Consider the following 16,283-nt stretch of genomic DNA (forward strand, 5'->3'; position numbering starts at 1 on the left):
ACGGGAAGAGGGTAGGTTTAGAAGATAAAATAAAAAAAGAGCAAGTAAAAAATCACTTAGAAAAGTTAGATGCCTGCAAGTCACCAGGGCCTGATGAAATGCATCCTAGAATACTCAAGGAGTTAATAGAAGAGGTATCTGAGCCTCTAGCTATTATCTTTGGGAAATCATGGGAGACGGGGGAGATTCCAGAAGACTGGAAGGGGGCAAATATAGTGCCCATCGATAAAAAGGGAAATGAAAACAACCCAGAAAACTACAGACCAGTTAGTTTAACTTCTGTGCCAGGGAAGATAATGGAGCAGGTAATTAAAGAAATCATCTGCAAACACTTGGAAGGTGGTAAGGTGATAGGGAATAGCCAGCATGGATTTGTAAAGAACAAATCGTGTCAAACTAATCTGATAGCGTTCTTTGATAGGATAACGAGCCTTGTGGATAAGGGAGAAGCGGTGGATGTGATATACCTAGACTTTAGTAAGACATTTGATATGGTCTCGCATGATATTCTTATAGATAAACTAGGAAAGTACAATTTAGATGGGGCTACTATAAGGTGGGTGCATAACTGGCTGGATAACTGTACTCAGAGAGTAGTTGTTAATGGCTCCCAATCCTGCTGGAAAGGTATAACAAGTGGGGTTCCGCAGGGGTCTGTTTTGGGACCGGATCTGTTCAATATCTTCATCAACGATTTAGATGTTGGCATAGAAAGTACGCTTATTAAGTTTGCGGACGATACCAAACTGGGAGGGATTGCAACTGCTTTGGAGGACAGGGTCAAAATTCAAAATGATCTGGACAAATTGGAGAAATGGTCTGAGGTAAACAGGATGAAGTTCAATAAAGATAAATGCAAAGTGCTCCACTTAGGAAGGAACAATCGGTTTCACACATACAGAATGGGAAGAGACTGTCTAGGAAGGAGTATGGCAGAAAGAGATCTAGGGGTCATAGTAGACCACAAGCTTAATATGAGTCAACAGTGTGATACTGTTGCAAAAAAAGCAAACATGATTCTGGGATGCATTAACAGGTGTGTTGTAAACAAGACACGAGAAGTCATTCTTCCGCTTTACTCTGCGCTGGTCAGGCCTCAGCTGGAGTCTTGTGTCCAGTTCTGGGCACCACATTTCAAGAAAGATGTGGAGAAATTGGAGAGGGTCCAGAGAAGAGCAACAAGAATGATTAAAGGTCTTGAGAACATGACCTATGAAGGAAGGCTGAAGGAATTGGGTTTGTTTAGTTTGGGAAAGAGAAGACTGAGAGGGGACATGATAGCAGTTTTCAGGTATCTAAAAGGGTGTCATCAGGAGGAGGGAGAAAACTTGTTCACCTTAGCCTCCAATGATAGAACAAGAAGCAATGGGCTTAAACTGCAGCAAGGGAGATTTAGGTTGGACATTAGGAAAAAGTTCCTAACTGTCAGGGTAGTTAAACACTGGAATAGATTGCCTAGGGAAGTTGTGGAATCTCCATCTCTGGAGATATTTAAGAGTAGGTTAGATAAATGTCTATTAGGGCTGGTCTAGACAATATTTGGTCCTGCCATGAGGGCAGGGGACTGGACTCGATGACCTCTCGAGGTCCCTTCCAGTCCTGGAGTCTATGAGTCTATGAGAGGCATTTTATTCAATTCAAATAAGTGAATGGAGAGAGACATTTTCAAAAGTTATAAAGATCTGGTAGCTACTTTTAGATTTGATAGGTGATGGGAAACTGTAGAGTCCTTTTAATGCAACTTTTTGCAAGTGTCTGTGCTCTTTCTTTAGTATTCATAGTTATTTGGTTGTTTGTTAGCATCAAAGAATCAAGATAGCAGGACTAACAGAACATACACAAAATTTAAAGAAGTGATAAATTTCTGGGACAGCCCATGCTTTCCTCATTAACAATTCAGATCACAGTAGTAATGGAGTTGATTTATTTTATGCGTTTGAAAGATAACCATGAAAATTATACTGTTAAGGTAAAAATCAAATGAAACCTCACATTCTCATTAAACATAGCAACGTTCTAGCTGTCTCCTCCTTGTGCTTCAGAAAGTACAAGGAAATTAGTTTGCAAGGAAATCTCATCTACTCAGTTTGCGTCAGTCATGAACTCTGTGCTGATAAAGATCTCTCTCCCACTCCTGCATCGTTTCCCTCCATCTAAACCCATGTCTCAGCCTGATTTCTTTCACCGCTACTTCTGGATGGCTTGCAAGCAATTTAACATGGCCAAGCATTTAATTTTTCTTTCCCTCCAAAATCCGCTCCTCACATTTTCTGTTACCATTAATAACATCACATCCTCCCTGTCACCCAGGCTTGCAACCCAGGAATCATCTTTGACTGATCTGCTCTTCATATCAAGCAATATCCAATTCCTACCTCCCTTTCATCTGCAACATCTCTAAGATCTAATCTTTTATATGTATCCAGACAGCAAAATGTCATCTAGGCCCTCGACATCCCCTATCTTATTTACTGCAATCTCCTTTTCCTCTGATGTGTTTGCCACCTCCATCATTTCCCCACCCCCCAAAATACAATGCAACAGCTAAGCTTTTCTTGGCCTATTGGTATGATCATGCTAACCCCTTCTTTGAATTTATGCATTGTTTCACATTCAAATTGTGCTTACTTTCATAGCGCTACATAACATCCCCTGCCTACTTAATTAGCCTAGGCTTTTACCTCCTTGCATCCTACTACCACTAGCCCTGTGCCCTCCTCCCCCCACCACCTAGGAGCCGGACCTGCTGCTGGCCACTTCCGGGGCGCAGCACAGTGTCAGAACAGGTAGGGACTAACTTGCCTGAGCTGGGCAGCACCACCAACGGGACTTTTAACGGCCTGGTCGGTGTGCTGACCAGAGCCGCCGCAACCCAGTGCCTTGCATTCCACGACCCAGTACTGAGTCGCAACTCACAGTTTGAAAACCACTGATCTAGGGAATTGCTTTTACAGATCCTGAGACTCTCAGTTCCATTATACAATTTGGAGTCTGTTCAAGAGTCAAATTGCCAATCTGTGTGTTTTGTCTGCCTTTGATATGTGCAGTTCATGTGTTGGTTACATAGGCTGCTTTGCAAATATTGAAATGGAAGGATGATCTGTCATAATAATTCCAGATTTTGTTGATTTCCAGCCTATATTTCTGAATTAGTTAAATGTATGCAGAGCTCTCAGGGAACCTAGACATATTTTTCGCTGTTACTGGCTTGTATGCTTAAGCATAGGAGGTGGATAGCCTTAACAATCGTACTGAATCGTGTAGCAACAAATAGTGAATTGTGTGACAGCATGGGACAGTTATACGCAGCTTCGTGGTGAAATCTGTGGGTTCTGCTTGTGAGCAGCAATATTATTCAAATTATAGAGTGCCTTGATATCTTTAAGAAATATCCATTCATGAAACTGTTTAAGATATTGTCTACTCGTAAGGACATTTGTAAATATTCTATACTCCTTGAAAGAATTGACAGTAAGTAGGAATGTAAATGATCAGCTCTTTTATTAGAATTTATTACTGTGTATGTGGGTATATGAAAAGTAGGGATTATTATTATGCCTCACCTGTATTTTTCTAGAAAAATATAATCAAGATAATAAAGGCATAATCAGGTAAACACTTTGTAAAGCATATAGTCTTAAATTCCAAAATGCTTGTAAATTTCATTCACATTATTTGCAATCATTTGGACCTAAAATAGTTTTATTTCTAAATCTCCCTTGTGGCTGCAAGAACTTGAAGAATTTCAAGGCAATGCTAGTGATAAATTACAAAACATACATTTTTAAGAAAGAATGTTTTAAGAATGTTTGAGTTGGCACATACATATATGTATTTTCATGTAGTATTTGCAATGCATGTAAATTTTTTTAACTTATTTGTGCATACCGTTGTGTCCTGTTGAAATTAATAGTGAGGGCTTCAGAGTAGCTGTCCTGTAAGTGTAGGTGTACATTCCGAGTTCATTGCTTTGTGATCTTTCAGTCCTAAGTGGTGAATGAGGGGTTTGATAAGAGAAATTAGAAAAGTTTGGTGCAGATTTGTGTTATCAGAGATGTTTCTCAATATCTTTCAGCAGTTCTCAAACTGGTTTGGGACCCCAAAGTGGGCCATGACCCTGTTTTAATGGGGTCGCCAAGACTAGCATTAGACTTACTGGGGCCTGAGCCAAAGCCGAAGCCTGAGCCCCACTGCCCAGAGCCAAAGCTCAAGGGCTTCAGCCATGAGTAGGAGGGCTCAGGTTACAAGTCCTCCCCCGGGGCTTCAACTTTGGGCCTCCACCCAGGGCAATGTAGCTCGGGCTTTGGCCACTCTGCCCAGAGTGGCAGGGCTGGGCGGGCTCAGGCTTTGGTCCCCGCTCCTGGGGTCGTGTAGTAATTTTTGTTGTCAGAAGGGGGTTGTGGTGCAATAAAGTTTGAGAACCTCTGAGTTTGAATCGTGAACAGTAAATAGCTTAAATTAAGCTGATTGAAGAGAACAGTTAGCAAGGGGAATTCTTTCAGCTTTATAGCCAGGTAGAAGCTATATCTAAATATACATGAGATGAATTAATCTGGACTACCATTTCACCTTTATGATGGTTGTGGTCAATTCTGTCCTCCATTTGCTTCTTTATTGTTCCTGCTATCTCCTCTTCACTCAGTGATCTGTGCGGAGCTGGTGGGAAACAATAGCAGTAGGTGGGCATCAATCTTGTCACCACTGCATTGCATGAGAGCTGCAAGTATGACTCTTATAGCACATTCTGTTAGAACTGTATCTACAGCTGTTGCAGCATATGGGAAAGCACCTGACATTTCCTGCACAAACACCCGACCGCCTATATTCATCCATGTTACTGCGACTTTTTCCCCCTTACCTTCTGTTGTTGCTGACCGAAATGAAAATGGAAGCATTGGTCCTGCTTCTGGTGGGAGTATGTTGGTGGCTAAAACATTCAAATGAGAGTTGTAATCCTGGCTCTGCCACCTAATGTGTAACTATTGATACAACGTTTTCTGTTTTGTTTTCCACATACAAAATAGAGTAATTCTTACCTACCTCATACAGATGTTGTTATAGGCTAAATTAACAATAATAACGCTTTCTACTTACGACTCCTTTCATAAGAGGATGTCAGAGCACTTCACTGTATCAGTGCAACATACTACACATCTGCCAATAAAGTTTCCACGAATGAAGTTCTGCAGTTAATCTTGGAACCTGCTTGTGCAGTAGCTTATTTGTCTGGATTTGTTTTACAAGATGTCAGGCTGATGTGAATGCAGTTTAGCTGTAGAGCATTATTTAATGTGACTAAAAAAATGTGTCTTGTAGTGACATAGAGATTAGATTGTTTATAGGAAGAAATCTCAGGAGGGGTTGAATCTTTTGCAACAGTAGTCAGTGGCCCCACTTTATGAAAGATGTTAATGTGTTTGAGTTTTGTGCTCATTATAGAGCTTATATTGTATGGTGGCAGCAGTTTGTGATACTATAAACTGAAGAGTTCCATAAAATTCACATAACATGCCATCTGTCAAGCAAATGAGATGTGACACTAATGTGCATGTCTGACTCTTTATGCAATGGCTTCCATTGACATTACTCAAAACATACAGAACTTTGATAAATGAATACATTTATAACTGTTAAACAGCAGTTACTTACAGACCATTAACTTTTTTTCTTTAGACAATGGCGAAGGTGATAACCACAGTGCTGAAGTTCCCAGCTGACCAAACTCAGAAGATCTTAGAACGAGAAGATGCTCGACCATTGGTAAGGCTTATAAGTAGACTGGATATATGAACATGGGGTGCTAGACATAGATGGGTGAAACTTGGTCGTTTAACATCTCTCCCTTCCTCAAGAGAATTTCCCATTGTAGAAGTAGGCTTGAGTTTATGACAAAAAAAAAAACATAAGGGCTTTGGCTCCACTAATATGTCCCATATGTCTAATACTGGAGCAGCTTCACTGGTGGTAGTGACAATGGGAGCACTGTAGCCAATGTGCAGGCATTTTTGCCACTCTGCCATCTATCCTTACTAAAAGCAAAAATGGTAACAACTCCTGAGCCTCCTCGGTTTTGCTTAGTGTGTACAATAGCAGTTCTGCTGATAGAGCTTTCCCCTAGAACAACAGAGGGGAAAAGTGCTGAATATAGCTAGTATAGCTGCATCCTTGATGTAGAGTAGAATGCCTTTTTAAAATTGACAATAAATATAGAAAGCCTGCTCAGCTCTCCCAACATTGGATACGTCATGTGAGCATAGAGAAGTCTAGATTTTGGGAGGGACAGAAAAGAACTCATACTATACTAGTGTCTTTAATAGTTCCTCAGGGCTAGATTTTCAGTTATTTAGGGAATTGAGGGGTGCTTTGCTTGACAAAAAGATTTCCAGGTAGATGAATTGCAAGACCAAGAGCAGAGTACTTTATGCTCTCAGGGAAGCAAGATACCGTGCTAATCAGAAAAAGCACTCTTTGCACGATCACTATTTTATAAATGTAAAAGGCATTTTATTGATTTGAAAGTCTATGAAACACAATAGCTGAACTCAGTAGGATCGTTCCTGTTTTTGTGGGTCAGTAAAATTAAAATAGTTAAGAGCTTATTGTAGCTTGTACTTCCCCTATTGGTCTTTTTCTTCTCTCCTTCCCTCCCTACTGGTCTTGGCTATCTCTGATCATTTTAGAGGCTGATAAGATTATTATTTTAGGTAATTGCATGTTTCACTTTACGAAATCACACAAACACTTGGATATCTTTGAAGCAAACTTTAAAAAAATCTTCAGTTACTGTTACCATAGAGTTGAACACAACAAGCGAAATTATAGTTTTTTGTTAGAAGGAGTGTTGAAGGTATTTTGTTTGAGGGAAACTATACTGTAAAAGCAACATTGGTATTGATAAGTATTCTATTCCACTCCAGGCTCTTGGCCAGTCCATCCCAATCTCCAAATATCTATTTAAAACAAGTAAAACAAAAGGAGTGTAACCTCCTGTCCCAGCTAAGCAGTCCTTGCTCTGAAAGTATCTGCACCCTGTTCTCTGAAATGATTAGACAATGCTTGTCTTCAAAGGTAATTTAATCAGATATCAAAAGAAATAACTATTACTTTTTTAGCCACCTCCCAAGCTTTCAAAATTAAACATTTCTAACCAGTTTGTTGTTCTTTTTATTAGCTTATTATTCTGCCTGGAGTAGCACCTATTTAGATATTTACTAAACTTTTTGATGTACTTGTGTGTAAGAGATAAACAGATTTAGGCTGCTGGGATTAGACTAAACTATCCAAGCATATTATATTAATAATTGGTTGATGTAGGGCTTCTCTCTATTTCATAATAGAGTGATGGTGGTATTTGAAAAACGTTTATTAAACACTTAAATTTCCTTTCTAGTGGTATAAATTGTCTAAATTACGGCATAAATGTACATTTTTTTAAACAAGTCAAGAATGCTTTGATTCGTCTGATAAGAAAAAAATCTGATATTCCTGTTAACTTTTGCCTGAAATATTTACTGATTATAAAAGTATAAATTGTCAACTTGTTTTGCTACTGAAATAAAACACATTTACACTGTAGTAAGTTAAGGATACTTGTCAGTTTTATTTATCATTTTAGTGCCCAGTCTTTATGGCATATATCTAAGAATTTCTCTTGAAAGTTTAAAAACAAATCACAGATAAATTGACTTGGGATATTGACACTGATACATCAGTATTTACTTCAGAGTGTTGTTTCTGTCTAATCCTCTCAGCCTCATATGTAAGCAAACAATGTCCAGTGAGCTCAAACTTGTGCTACTAATAAAATATTCCAATAAGGTGTTTTCTTCCTGGCTTTGTAGTTTACCTCATCTCGCAGTGGTATCTTCTGAATATTCCATCAGTCTGTGCTTAGTTAGCATGTGGGTGAGTGAAGCCTAATATATGTATTGTGCTTTATTTGAAGGTCAAATCTATAGCATGCAATTAATTATCCTTCTGCTAGATTTTTCTTTCTCTCCTCCCTGGTTTTGTTCATAATTACTGAATGCTATTTGCAAGATAAGCTTGTAATATACCCCTAAACTGTTTATCTTATTTTGCTTTACAAAGCTAAGTTTATAAGAAGTGAGGACAGTTTGCATCTTTTCAAATACTGATTCAGAGCTGTACAAACCTCAGATAGGTCAAAAGGGATAGAAAAAGATTCTTAATCAAATAGCCTGTAATACAAAATATATTTAACTTGGCTTTATTCTATTTGTGCTTTTATCATTTTCTGGGCTGCTTATTTGAATAAGCAAATAGGTAAGTCAAAATACTGGAATATGCTCACTTACTTTCGTTCTTAAAATGGATCCTAATGCCATATAAAAATCAAAAGGGGTCCTAATTTAATAAAATACTTAAGATGAAATATTGCATACCTGGGCCCTGATCCAGTAAGGCACTTATTAGACTTCAAACCTACTTAAAGTTCAGCACATGCTTTAATATTTTGCTGCTTCAGGGCAATGGATTGGTGGTAACAAGACCACAAAGCAGGGAGGGGGAGGAAAGTCCTTTTTGATTGGAGACATAACAATATTTGTTGTTACACAATTTGTTACAAATTAGTTTGGCTTCATTAAGGAATCTGTGCACAAATAACTCTAGTGTTAGAGACCAAGTGGCTGGGTTGGCTTACAATGAAAAGACTGCATCAGACCACTTAAGGTAAAAATTAAAACAATAATAATCCACAGTAATAGGACATGGAAGTAAATAGTCGTAACATTCTACGTAATCTAATGTAATTAGCACTCTAACTTTAAATGTATAATATTTCAAAACAAATTCTGTGGGACATGTTGAGCTTGCCTTCATTTTTTTTCTCCCTTAAAACTAAAACCAGACAAAACTTGAATGCAAAATATATCTGAGCTCTGTAAAGAGGGAAGTCTGTTCCTCTCTGCTAGTCCTTAAAGTTTCTGCTCTTATCTTTATTTCATACTCTCTTAAACGTTGCATTCTAAACCCAATATTTGGAATGTCTGTCTATCCTCTGGGCCTTACTTTTCTGGGATATTAGCGTCAACTGACATTTCCTTTGCCATGGCTGAAAATGATTGAAGTGTCAGTATCAACAAGGTAAAACTACTTTCAACACCATTATATAAAATATGATTGAGATATAATCCCTGTTACTCTTTCTGTAGCCCTATTGAAAAAAGGTTTTATCCTTTCTATCAGTAAAACAGTTTTCAGCATCATTTAGGAGGAGCAAAGAAGGGGCTTGATGCTGACTTTGGTGTCAGCACCAGGTCTTTTTACTAACCTAAATGAGGCCTGTGCATGTAAATCTTGTATAATCTAGTAAAATCTTGTTGCAAGAATAAATTGTGCTGTCCTCGTTTTTCAAAGCTTTAGTGAATTATGGCAGTTTATTGACCTCAAATATGACATTCTTTTCTCCAAGCAACTTATGATCAAGCTGTTGCTGACTGCATTGCAAATGTGAGGTGTACACTTTTTGATTAGGTACAAGGGATTTATGTCCATGATTGGCCAAGGCAGGAATTGTTTTGAGGTGGGGTATTGTTACTTTCCTGTCATTTTAACTAGAGGCCTTGATAGAAAAGGAGGAGGAACAACATTTTGTCTCATTCTTAAATTCAGTTTTGTATTTTACTTAACTAGGCATAATGCTCAGATTCAGTATGTAGCCTCCAGTGAGATCTTACTCTTTTACCCAGCTTCAGTTGTGTTGACTGAAAAATATAGAAATTGAATTATTTGCCCAAGATCACAGAATAAATCAAGTCATTCAGCCTGACCTCAAATCCAAGCTCTTTCTGTCTCCTATTGCTTTTCTCCAGCAATCAGATTCCATTGCTCTCCTGATTGATTTATTTAAATAATAAAAGTGCTTGTAATTTTCTCTTCACAATGTAACATTTATTTACTTGCCTTTACTTTCTTTTTTTTTCCTCCCCTCCCTAGTCATGGCTACGACCATCTTGAAGAAATTCTGATAGTAAGGTCTTATGACAATGCTGCTTAGAAATACGTTCATATCTCTCTTCTCCGTTGAGAATGGACAAGAGGAAAAACTATTATTCAGGGTCCCAGATGGAGCAGCAAGACAGAAAAAATCAACACACACTTTGGACCGTGAATATAGTTAAAACTGGCTTGAGAAGAGATGCTAATCAGTGGTTATCTGGTGAGGAGTCTTTTTTTCTCCTCATATTGAATACTGTCTTCTATTTTGTGTTAAAGGTTATTTTTTTAAAGGAGAGAAAAAAGACTGTAACCTAGAAAGACTTTGCCCCACTCTTGTATCTCAGTACAGGTTTCACTGGGTGTTTTAAAAAGTTGAACTTAACAGTTTGTATCTTCTATTTATTTTTGCTTTCTTGACTGAATGAATTGTGCAATACATTTTTGGGTGGATAGCAGTTAGTGGGTGATTCCTGGTGAATTAGACCATTTCTTTGAATATTTTCTTCCAATTTGATCTTTTGATTGTTTGCTAAAGGCTATTACTTTGAGCTTTTGCTTACAATAAATCCAAATTTTAGTACCTCATTTATTTACTCTTCGCTTTTGTACTTATATTTTCTGGAGAAGAAATACACCACTGTAAATTGTAAATAAGTAATACATAACTGTATCATATGCTGATCTGTGACTGGCAATGCTAATCTGGCAGGAGCTGAGATGAAATAAAGTTTTATTTACTATACAGTTTTGGAATTACATGTGTTTTTTTTTTATATTATACATATTTTTGTAATGAAGAGCAACTTTGTACTTGACCACCAAAAAGACCATAAGGCAACATTTGCTTGGAATGTTTACAATCTAAGGCCGTGATCCTGCGAAGATTCACTTAACTTCAGGCATGTAAGTAGTTAATGGGACCACTCCAGTGCATAAGCCTTTGGAGGATCATAGCCTCAATGACAGACATAGAAAACATGATGAACTGGAAAGCGAGGGAGTCACTTGGTATATTTTGTTCTAGCTATATGGTTATTGGAATGCAAAGAGGATCTTGATCCTCTAAACCCTCATCCAAGTATCCCCATATGGGTAAAGCTCAATTGTCCTCTATTTATAGGGGTATCAGCACAGTACAGTAGATCTGGATGAAGGTGAAATTTACACCCTCATCTCCCCATCCCAAGTGTTTATAGTTGTGGGACTAATTCTCATCTGTACTCTGCCAATAGTTTCTCTCTTCCAGGATTACCTCTAACATTCCATACATGTAGGTAACTTCAGATTTTTCTTTTTTAGCTCACCGCCATTATAAGATATATACCATTTTACTTGCTAGAGCAGTATTTGCACCATGGCCCAAGATGGGTCACTCCTCAGTCCTGTACCAACAATGGGTAAGAGCTGATTGCTTATGATCCATCAAGACTACCAAAAAAAAAAAAAGAGATTTAAACCATACTTGACAACTGCTATGTAGAATGCCAGCAATGTACCAACAATGGGTAAGAGCTGATTGCTTGTGATCCATCAAGACTACCAAAAAAAAAAAAAAAAAAAAAAAGAGATTTAAACCATACTTGATAGCTGCCATGTAGAATGCCAGCAATACAAGATGCACGCTGGAAGCCCTGTTAGACTGACATACTGCCTAAAACATTTCTAAAATATTTCTGTAAAACACATCATACCACTATGGGTCCTGGTCTGTGGCTCGGGCTCCTTGGCACTACCATAATAGAAATAACATATAGAATAAATGATGGGGTAGAAGGAGGATTTTAATGGCATCAGTTTGGGGTGGTCTTGTAGCTTCATTGTTCATGAGTCATGTGGAAAATGTGTAATTCTCATGCACGTGGGTGGGACACAGTGCATGCTTTCCAACATAAACAACATCGTGCTGTAGTTTAGAAGAGAAAATGAAAAGTGGCTTTTTTCATCTTGGGGACATTTTTGTAGGGCAGAATGTAATTACCCACAGTTGGAATTATGCCAAAATTATTTGAATGTTAAATAATTCTGTGGGAAAACACTTTGAGATCTTTAATGACCTCAAGTGGTCAGAGGACCTGTTTTAATCTCATCTGAGGCCTGGGCTACACTGGGAGTGGGGTTTGTTTTGAACTAAGATATGTAACTTCAGCTGTGCTATTTGCATAGCTGAAGTCAAAGTATCTTAGTTTGACTTACCTGGCCATCCTCATGGCGGCGAGTCAACTGCCACAGCTCCCCCATCGACTCCCCTTACTCCTCCTGCCAAGGAGAAATACGGGCGTCAATTCGCAGATCAATTTATCGCATCCAGATGAGACGTGATAAATTGATCCCCGATACATCGAACATTACCCACTGATCTGATGGGTAGTATGTATAGACATACCCTGAGAGTCTGACATTAGAAACATAGATGCATACTCTATGTATGAAATAAAAACCTAGAATACAGAGACACATTTCCACATTACAAACAAATGAAGGAGAGAGAAGATCAGTCCCTCACTGGTTTGGTTTTGACAAGTGACTTTTCAGGGTTAAACAAAACATTTAAAAACATCCTCACAGTGTTTTCTGGAGTTGAGTAGTCCTTGTAATAGCCTTGAAAGATATTACTGAGGATTGTTATTCAACTAAAGAAATTGATGGCAAAATGTTTGCAGGTAGAAGGAGACCCTGTTATGCGGTGTTTAGTTGCAAGAAAAATGTACTTTGCATTCAGTTCATCTTCAAAATTTTGTACCCTAGCGCAATCAGGAAAACAGCAGAGATCATTCCATAATGTTCAGTATTATACATGCTTAGATAGCTAGTGGTGTCCAGAAGAGATCTTGAATCCTTCTCTTTTGATCCTGAACAATCAAACATGATATGAATAAAAGAGCATTTCCATGTTGCTTGCTGTGGTAAATCTCTGATACTCAAACACCCAAAGTTAAATAGCTCCAACTCTTCTGTTACCAATAGACTTTCTGACTACACTGCTGCCTCCCTTTGTTCTTTGAGTTTTTTTCCTCTTTGACCATATAAGGTATGCTTGATACTTTCTCACAGAAATATTCCTTTTAGTAGTTTCTCTTTTAAGAGTCTTTTTTGGCTTCCTCTGCTATGTTCCATATTGTGTGCCGGAATCTTGTCCTCCAGAATATTGGCTGATGCTCATCAGCAACCTTGAACAGATTTCAGATTTATACGTGTGGATCTGTACAATGTATGTTCTATTCTTTCTTGGCTGGCCTTCTAGGGGATTGTATAATTTTGCTATCAATACCATTACAAAAAGTTTAAAATACACAATTCAAGCTTTGGTTTCCATATAAGGTATACATCTTATGCCATGGGAAAATAAATGCATTAACAGCCTATTATCCTGACACTGAAGTTTATAACCACTTGTATTTTCCAGTGTCTTGTCTCATTCTTCACCATCTGGACATTTTTCGGGAGGCTTTGATCACATTTCCCCCCATCCCCGCTTTCTCACAAGATACTACATCAGGGCAGTTATTTGTCAACCGTGACTCAAGTGCAGTGAACTGAACTGAAATGAAATTGATAGTCAAAATACAATTGAAACAACATTACTTCAGCTTGGAGCAAATACATGAATTCTTTTTTTCTAACCTCTGTTGCTATCACATCTTAAGTGATCTTCCTTTTTTAAAAATTACATATTACATAGTTACCATCCAACTCTCTTAAATATTTACAGAGGAAACAAATGCTCCCAAAATTCACCACTTTTGAAAAGCTTAAAAAAAGCTCTATAATTCTTCACTCATCAGACAGCTGTTTCTCAATATAATGGTAATAGAAGTGGTATTCAGCACAAGACTCTGATACAATTTGAGTTTATAACAAAACTCAAGAAAATTACTTCCAAAACTTTATAAAAGAATGTATAAACATAGAATTATTTTAGAATTTAAAAAGAAAAATGCATAGGGAGCATGATTGTGGAAAAAGTGCCTTAAGTGTGGTAGCATTTGTATTTCTTAGAACATACTAAAACACTGCTAGTAATGCCAATGTAGATATAAATTACCTTGGGATAATGGATGATGGTGGAGAAGGGAGGAAAAGAGTGGTGGCTGTGGGAATCGGTAGGGTATGAAGATTTTCCTCTCTGGGTTACAGGCTATAAACCAAACCAGGTCAGTTGAGACCAAAAATCACTACCTGGCTGTGAAGTATGAAATGAGTTGAAAGTCTCTGTTCAATTTGTACAGCTGATGTCCCCATCACAAAAGCCACCACTACACTTACACTCATAACCAACGGGGGGGAGGGGCTAATGATCTCAGCAGAGAGACCAAGACTTGAATGGGCATGGAGACTGAGCTACCTCCATCTCTCTTGTCCTCTCCCTATAGGGTTGAAGCATGTTGGCAGGGCTGTTTTGGAGAAACCTTCACAGTTGGACCAATATCTCTTTGTGGTGACATGACTTTATTCTCGTGCTTTTCACAAGCATTTAAATTCACTAAAATAAAAAGGCAAACAGGGCAGCAGATACCATATTTACCACTGTTTATATGTTGGCAGCTTTATTAGCACTAGAAAGGACTTAGCCCTGTGTTACCACATCTAGAATTTCTACCCATTGTCTTCAAGAAAAATAGCTCTTGCATTGAAGGTTTTATTCATTGCCCAGCTTTAAACAGAAGCACTTAAAGGTTTTTTTTTTCACTAGGGACACGCAATATATCTTTTATAGAGTAATCAAAACAGTCAAGCAAACAGTATTTAGAAGCTTATAAAAGTCATTTTCTATGCACCAAAGTTAGCATACATTTATGGTTAAAAACTTGCAGTTAATGACCTGAAAGAAATTTTCTGCAGCTTTTTATTGAACTTACTGATCTTTCTCACATCGATCTGCTGTTTCTGGAATACAATAATTCATGGGGAAGCTGTGCTGAAATTTTAAAATTGAAAAATGAGGATTTGAATGAGGAAGAAATGAATTGGCTAAGTGGGAAGTATGTACAAAGGGAAATAGAAGTCAGGATAAAAGGTTCATATCATAGCTGATCTATAAAGGTACTATGCAGAAAAATTTCTTCCCACCTGGACTGAAATATTGCCATGTTGGATCAGACCAGTGGTCTGTCCATTCTAATAGCCTGGCTCTGACAATAGCTGTGACTAGATGCATCAGTGGAAGCTGCAAGAAATTCTGCAGTGTGCAATTATAAAATAAGCAACCTCTTGGGGAAGATTCCTCCCAATTCCTTCCAGTCTGGTTTATGCCCAGAAGTGAGCTATTAAAAATAGTACCCTATCTAATGTCATTGCTAGTAGTGTGGTCTGTTTACATGTCTAATCCTCTTTTTGAATACTACCAAATTCTTGCTGTCGGTGATGTCTTGTGGCAAATTGTTCTGCAGATTAATTATGAAATTAAAATCAAGGACTCTTTCCCCTACATCTTGATATAAAATTCCTTCTTTTACTTCAAATAGAATTGTCCCTAGGATTTGTGATATCTTACTGAATTAGAGCAATTAAGTAGATGCAGATATTGTTCCAAAGCAAGCACAGGAGGAAGCATACCACTCAGCACAGTATATACAATATCTGCAATAGTATATACTGTCGTGGGTGCTTAGTGAGTTACGTGTGTAGTAACATGCCCTTAAAAGAATGGAAGATATCAGCCCTCCCCATAGTGAAGGCTGGGATCAGAGACCAAAGATGGCACTAAATGGAGAGTGCAAGAGGGGAGTGTATTGGAATTGCTATGTAGAAAGCTCTTCTTCGAGTAGTGTCCCTTTGGGTGCTCCATGTCAGGATGTGTGTGCGCCCAGGCAGTCTTGATGGGAGATTTTTGGCAGCAACGTCTATAGGTCCACACCTGCACCCTAGACACAGTCATGCTCCAGTACTAGGGCATACAGAGACGGGCGGACCTGCTGCCACTCCAGTTCCTACTCAGCTGCCTATGACTTGCAACAGTGTGTCATAGTGTTCACTGGCTAGAGTGACCAAATGTCTCAATTTTATAGGGACAGTCTCGATATTTGGGACTTTGTCTTATATAGGCGCCTATTACCCCGCACCTCATGTCCTGATTTTTCACACTTGCTGTCTGGTCACCCTATCACTAGCTAGCCTTACCACTACAATGTCTTTATTTGCTCAGTGTTTTACTTTATTTTTATTTAGCATAATTTGTGCTTTTGAATAGGTTCTCCCCCATTCCCTCCCTGACCTTCCTTTTGTCTGATTGAGGCTTTTGATCCCTGGTCTTGAACACAGGTTATGCCCAGGGCACTAGGCTTCAATCCCTGCCAGACGTGCCATAGATCTTTCCCTGCAGT

At 38.3% G+C, this 16,283-nt stretch overlaps 1 protein-coding gene across 7 annotated transcripts in view; it reads left to right on the forward strand.

Moving 5' to 3' along the window:
* The window catches only part of GOLGA4 (golgin A4), a 125,100-nt gene extending 114,395 nt beyond the window's left edge, over positions 1 to 10,705 (forward strand). For 6 of the 7 annotated variants that reach the window (XM_050937859.1, XM_050937864.1, XM_050937861.1 and 3 more), the window contains 3 exons: positions 5,674 to 5,760; positions 7,842 to 7,905; positions 9,961 to 10,705. In XM_050937859.1, coding sequence (XP_050793816.1) covers positions 5,674 to 5,760; positions 7,842 to 7,871 — 117 coding nt within the window. In that variant the 3' untranslated portion in view covers positions 7,872 to 7,905; positions 9,961 to 10,705. The remainder of the gene's footprint in view (positions 1 to 5,673; positions 5,761 to 7,841; positions 7,906 to 9,960) is intronic. The other variant, XM_050937860.1, reaches the window with a different exon arrangement.
* The last annotated feature ends 5,578 nt before the right edge of the window (positions 10,706 to 16,283 follow it).

This window comes from Gopherus flavomarginatus, chromosome 2 (genome assembly GCF_025201925.1).
Source record: "Gopherus flavomarginatus isolate rGopFla2 chromosome 2, rGopFla2.mat.asm, whole genome shotgun sequence".
In the NCBI taxonomy this organism is placed as follows: domain Eukaryota; kingdom Metazoa; phylum Chordata; order Testudines; family Testudinidae; genus Gopherus; species Gopherus flavomarginatus.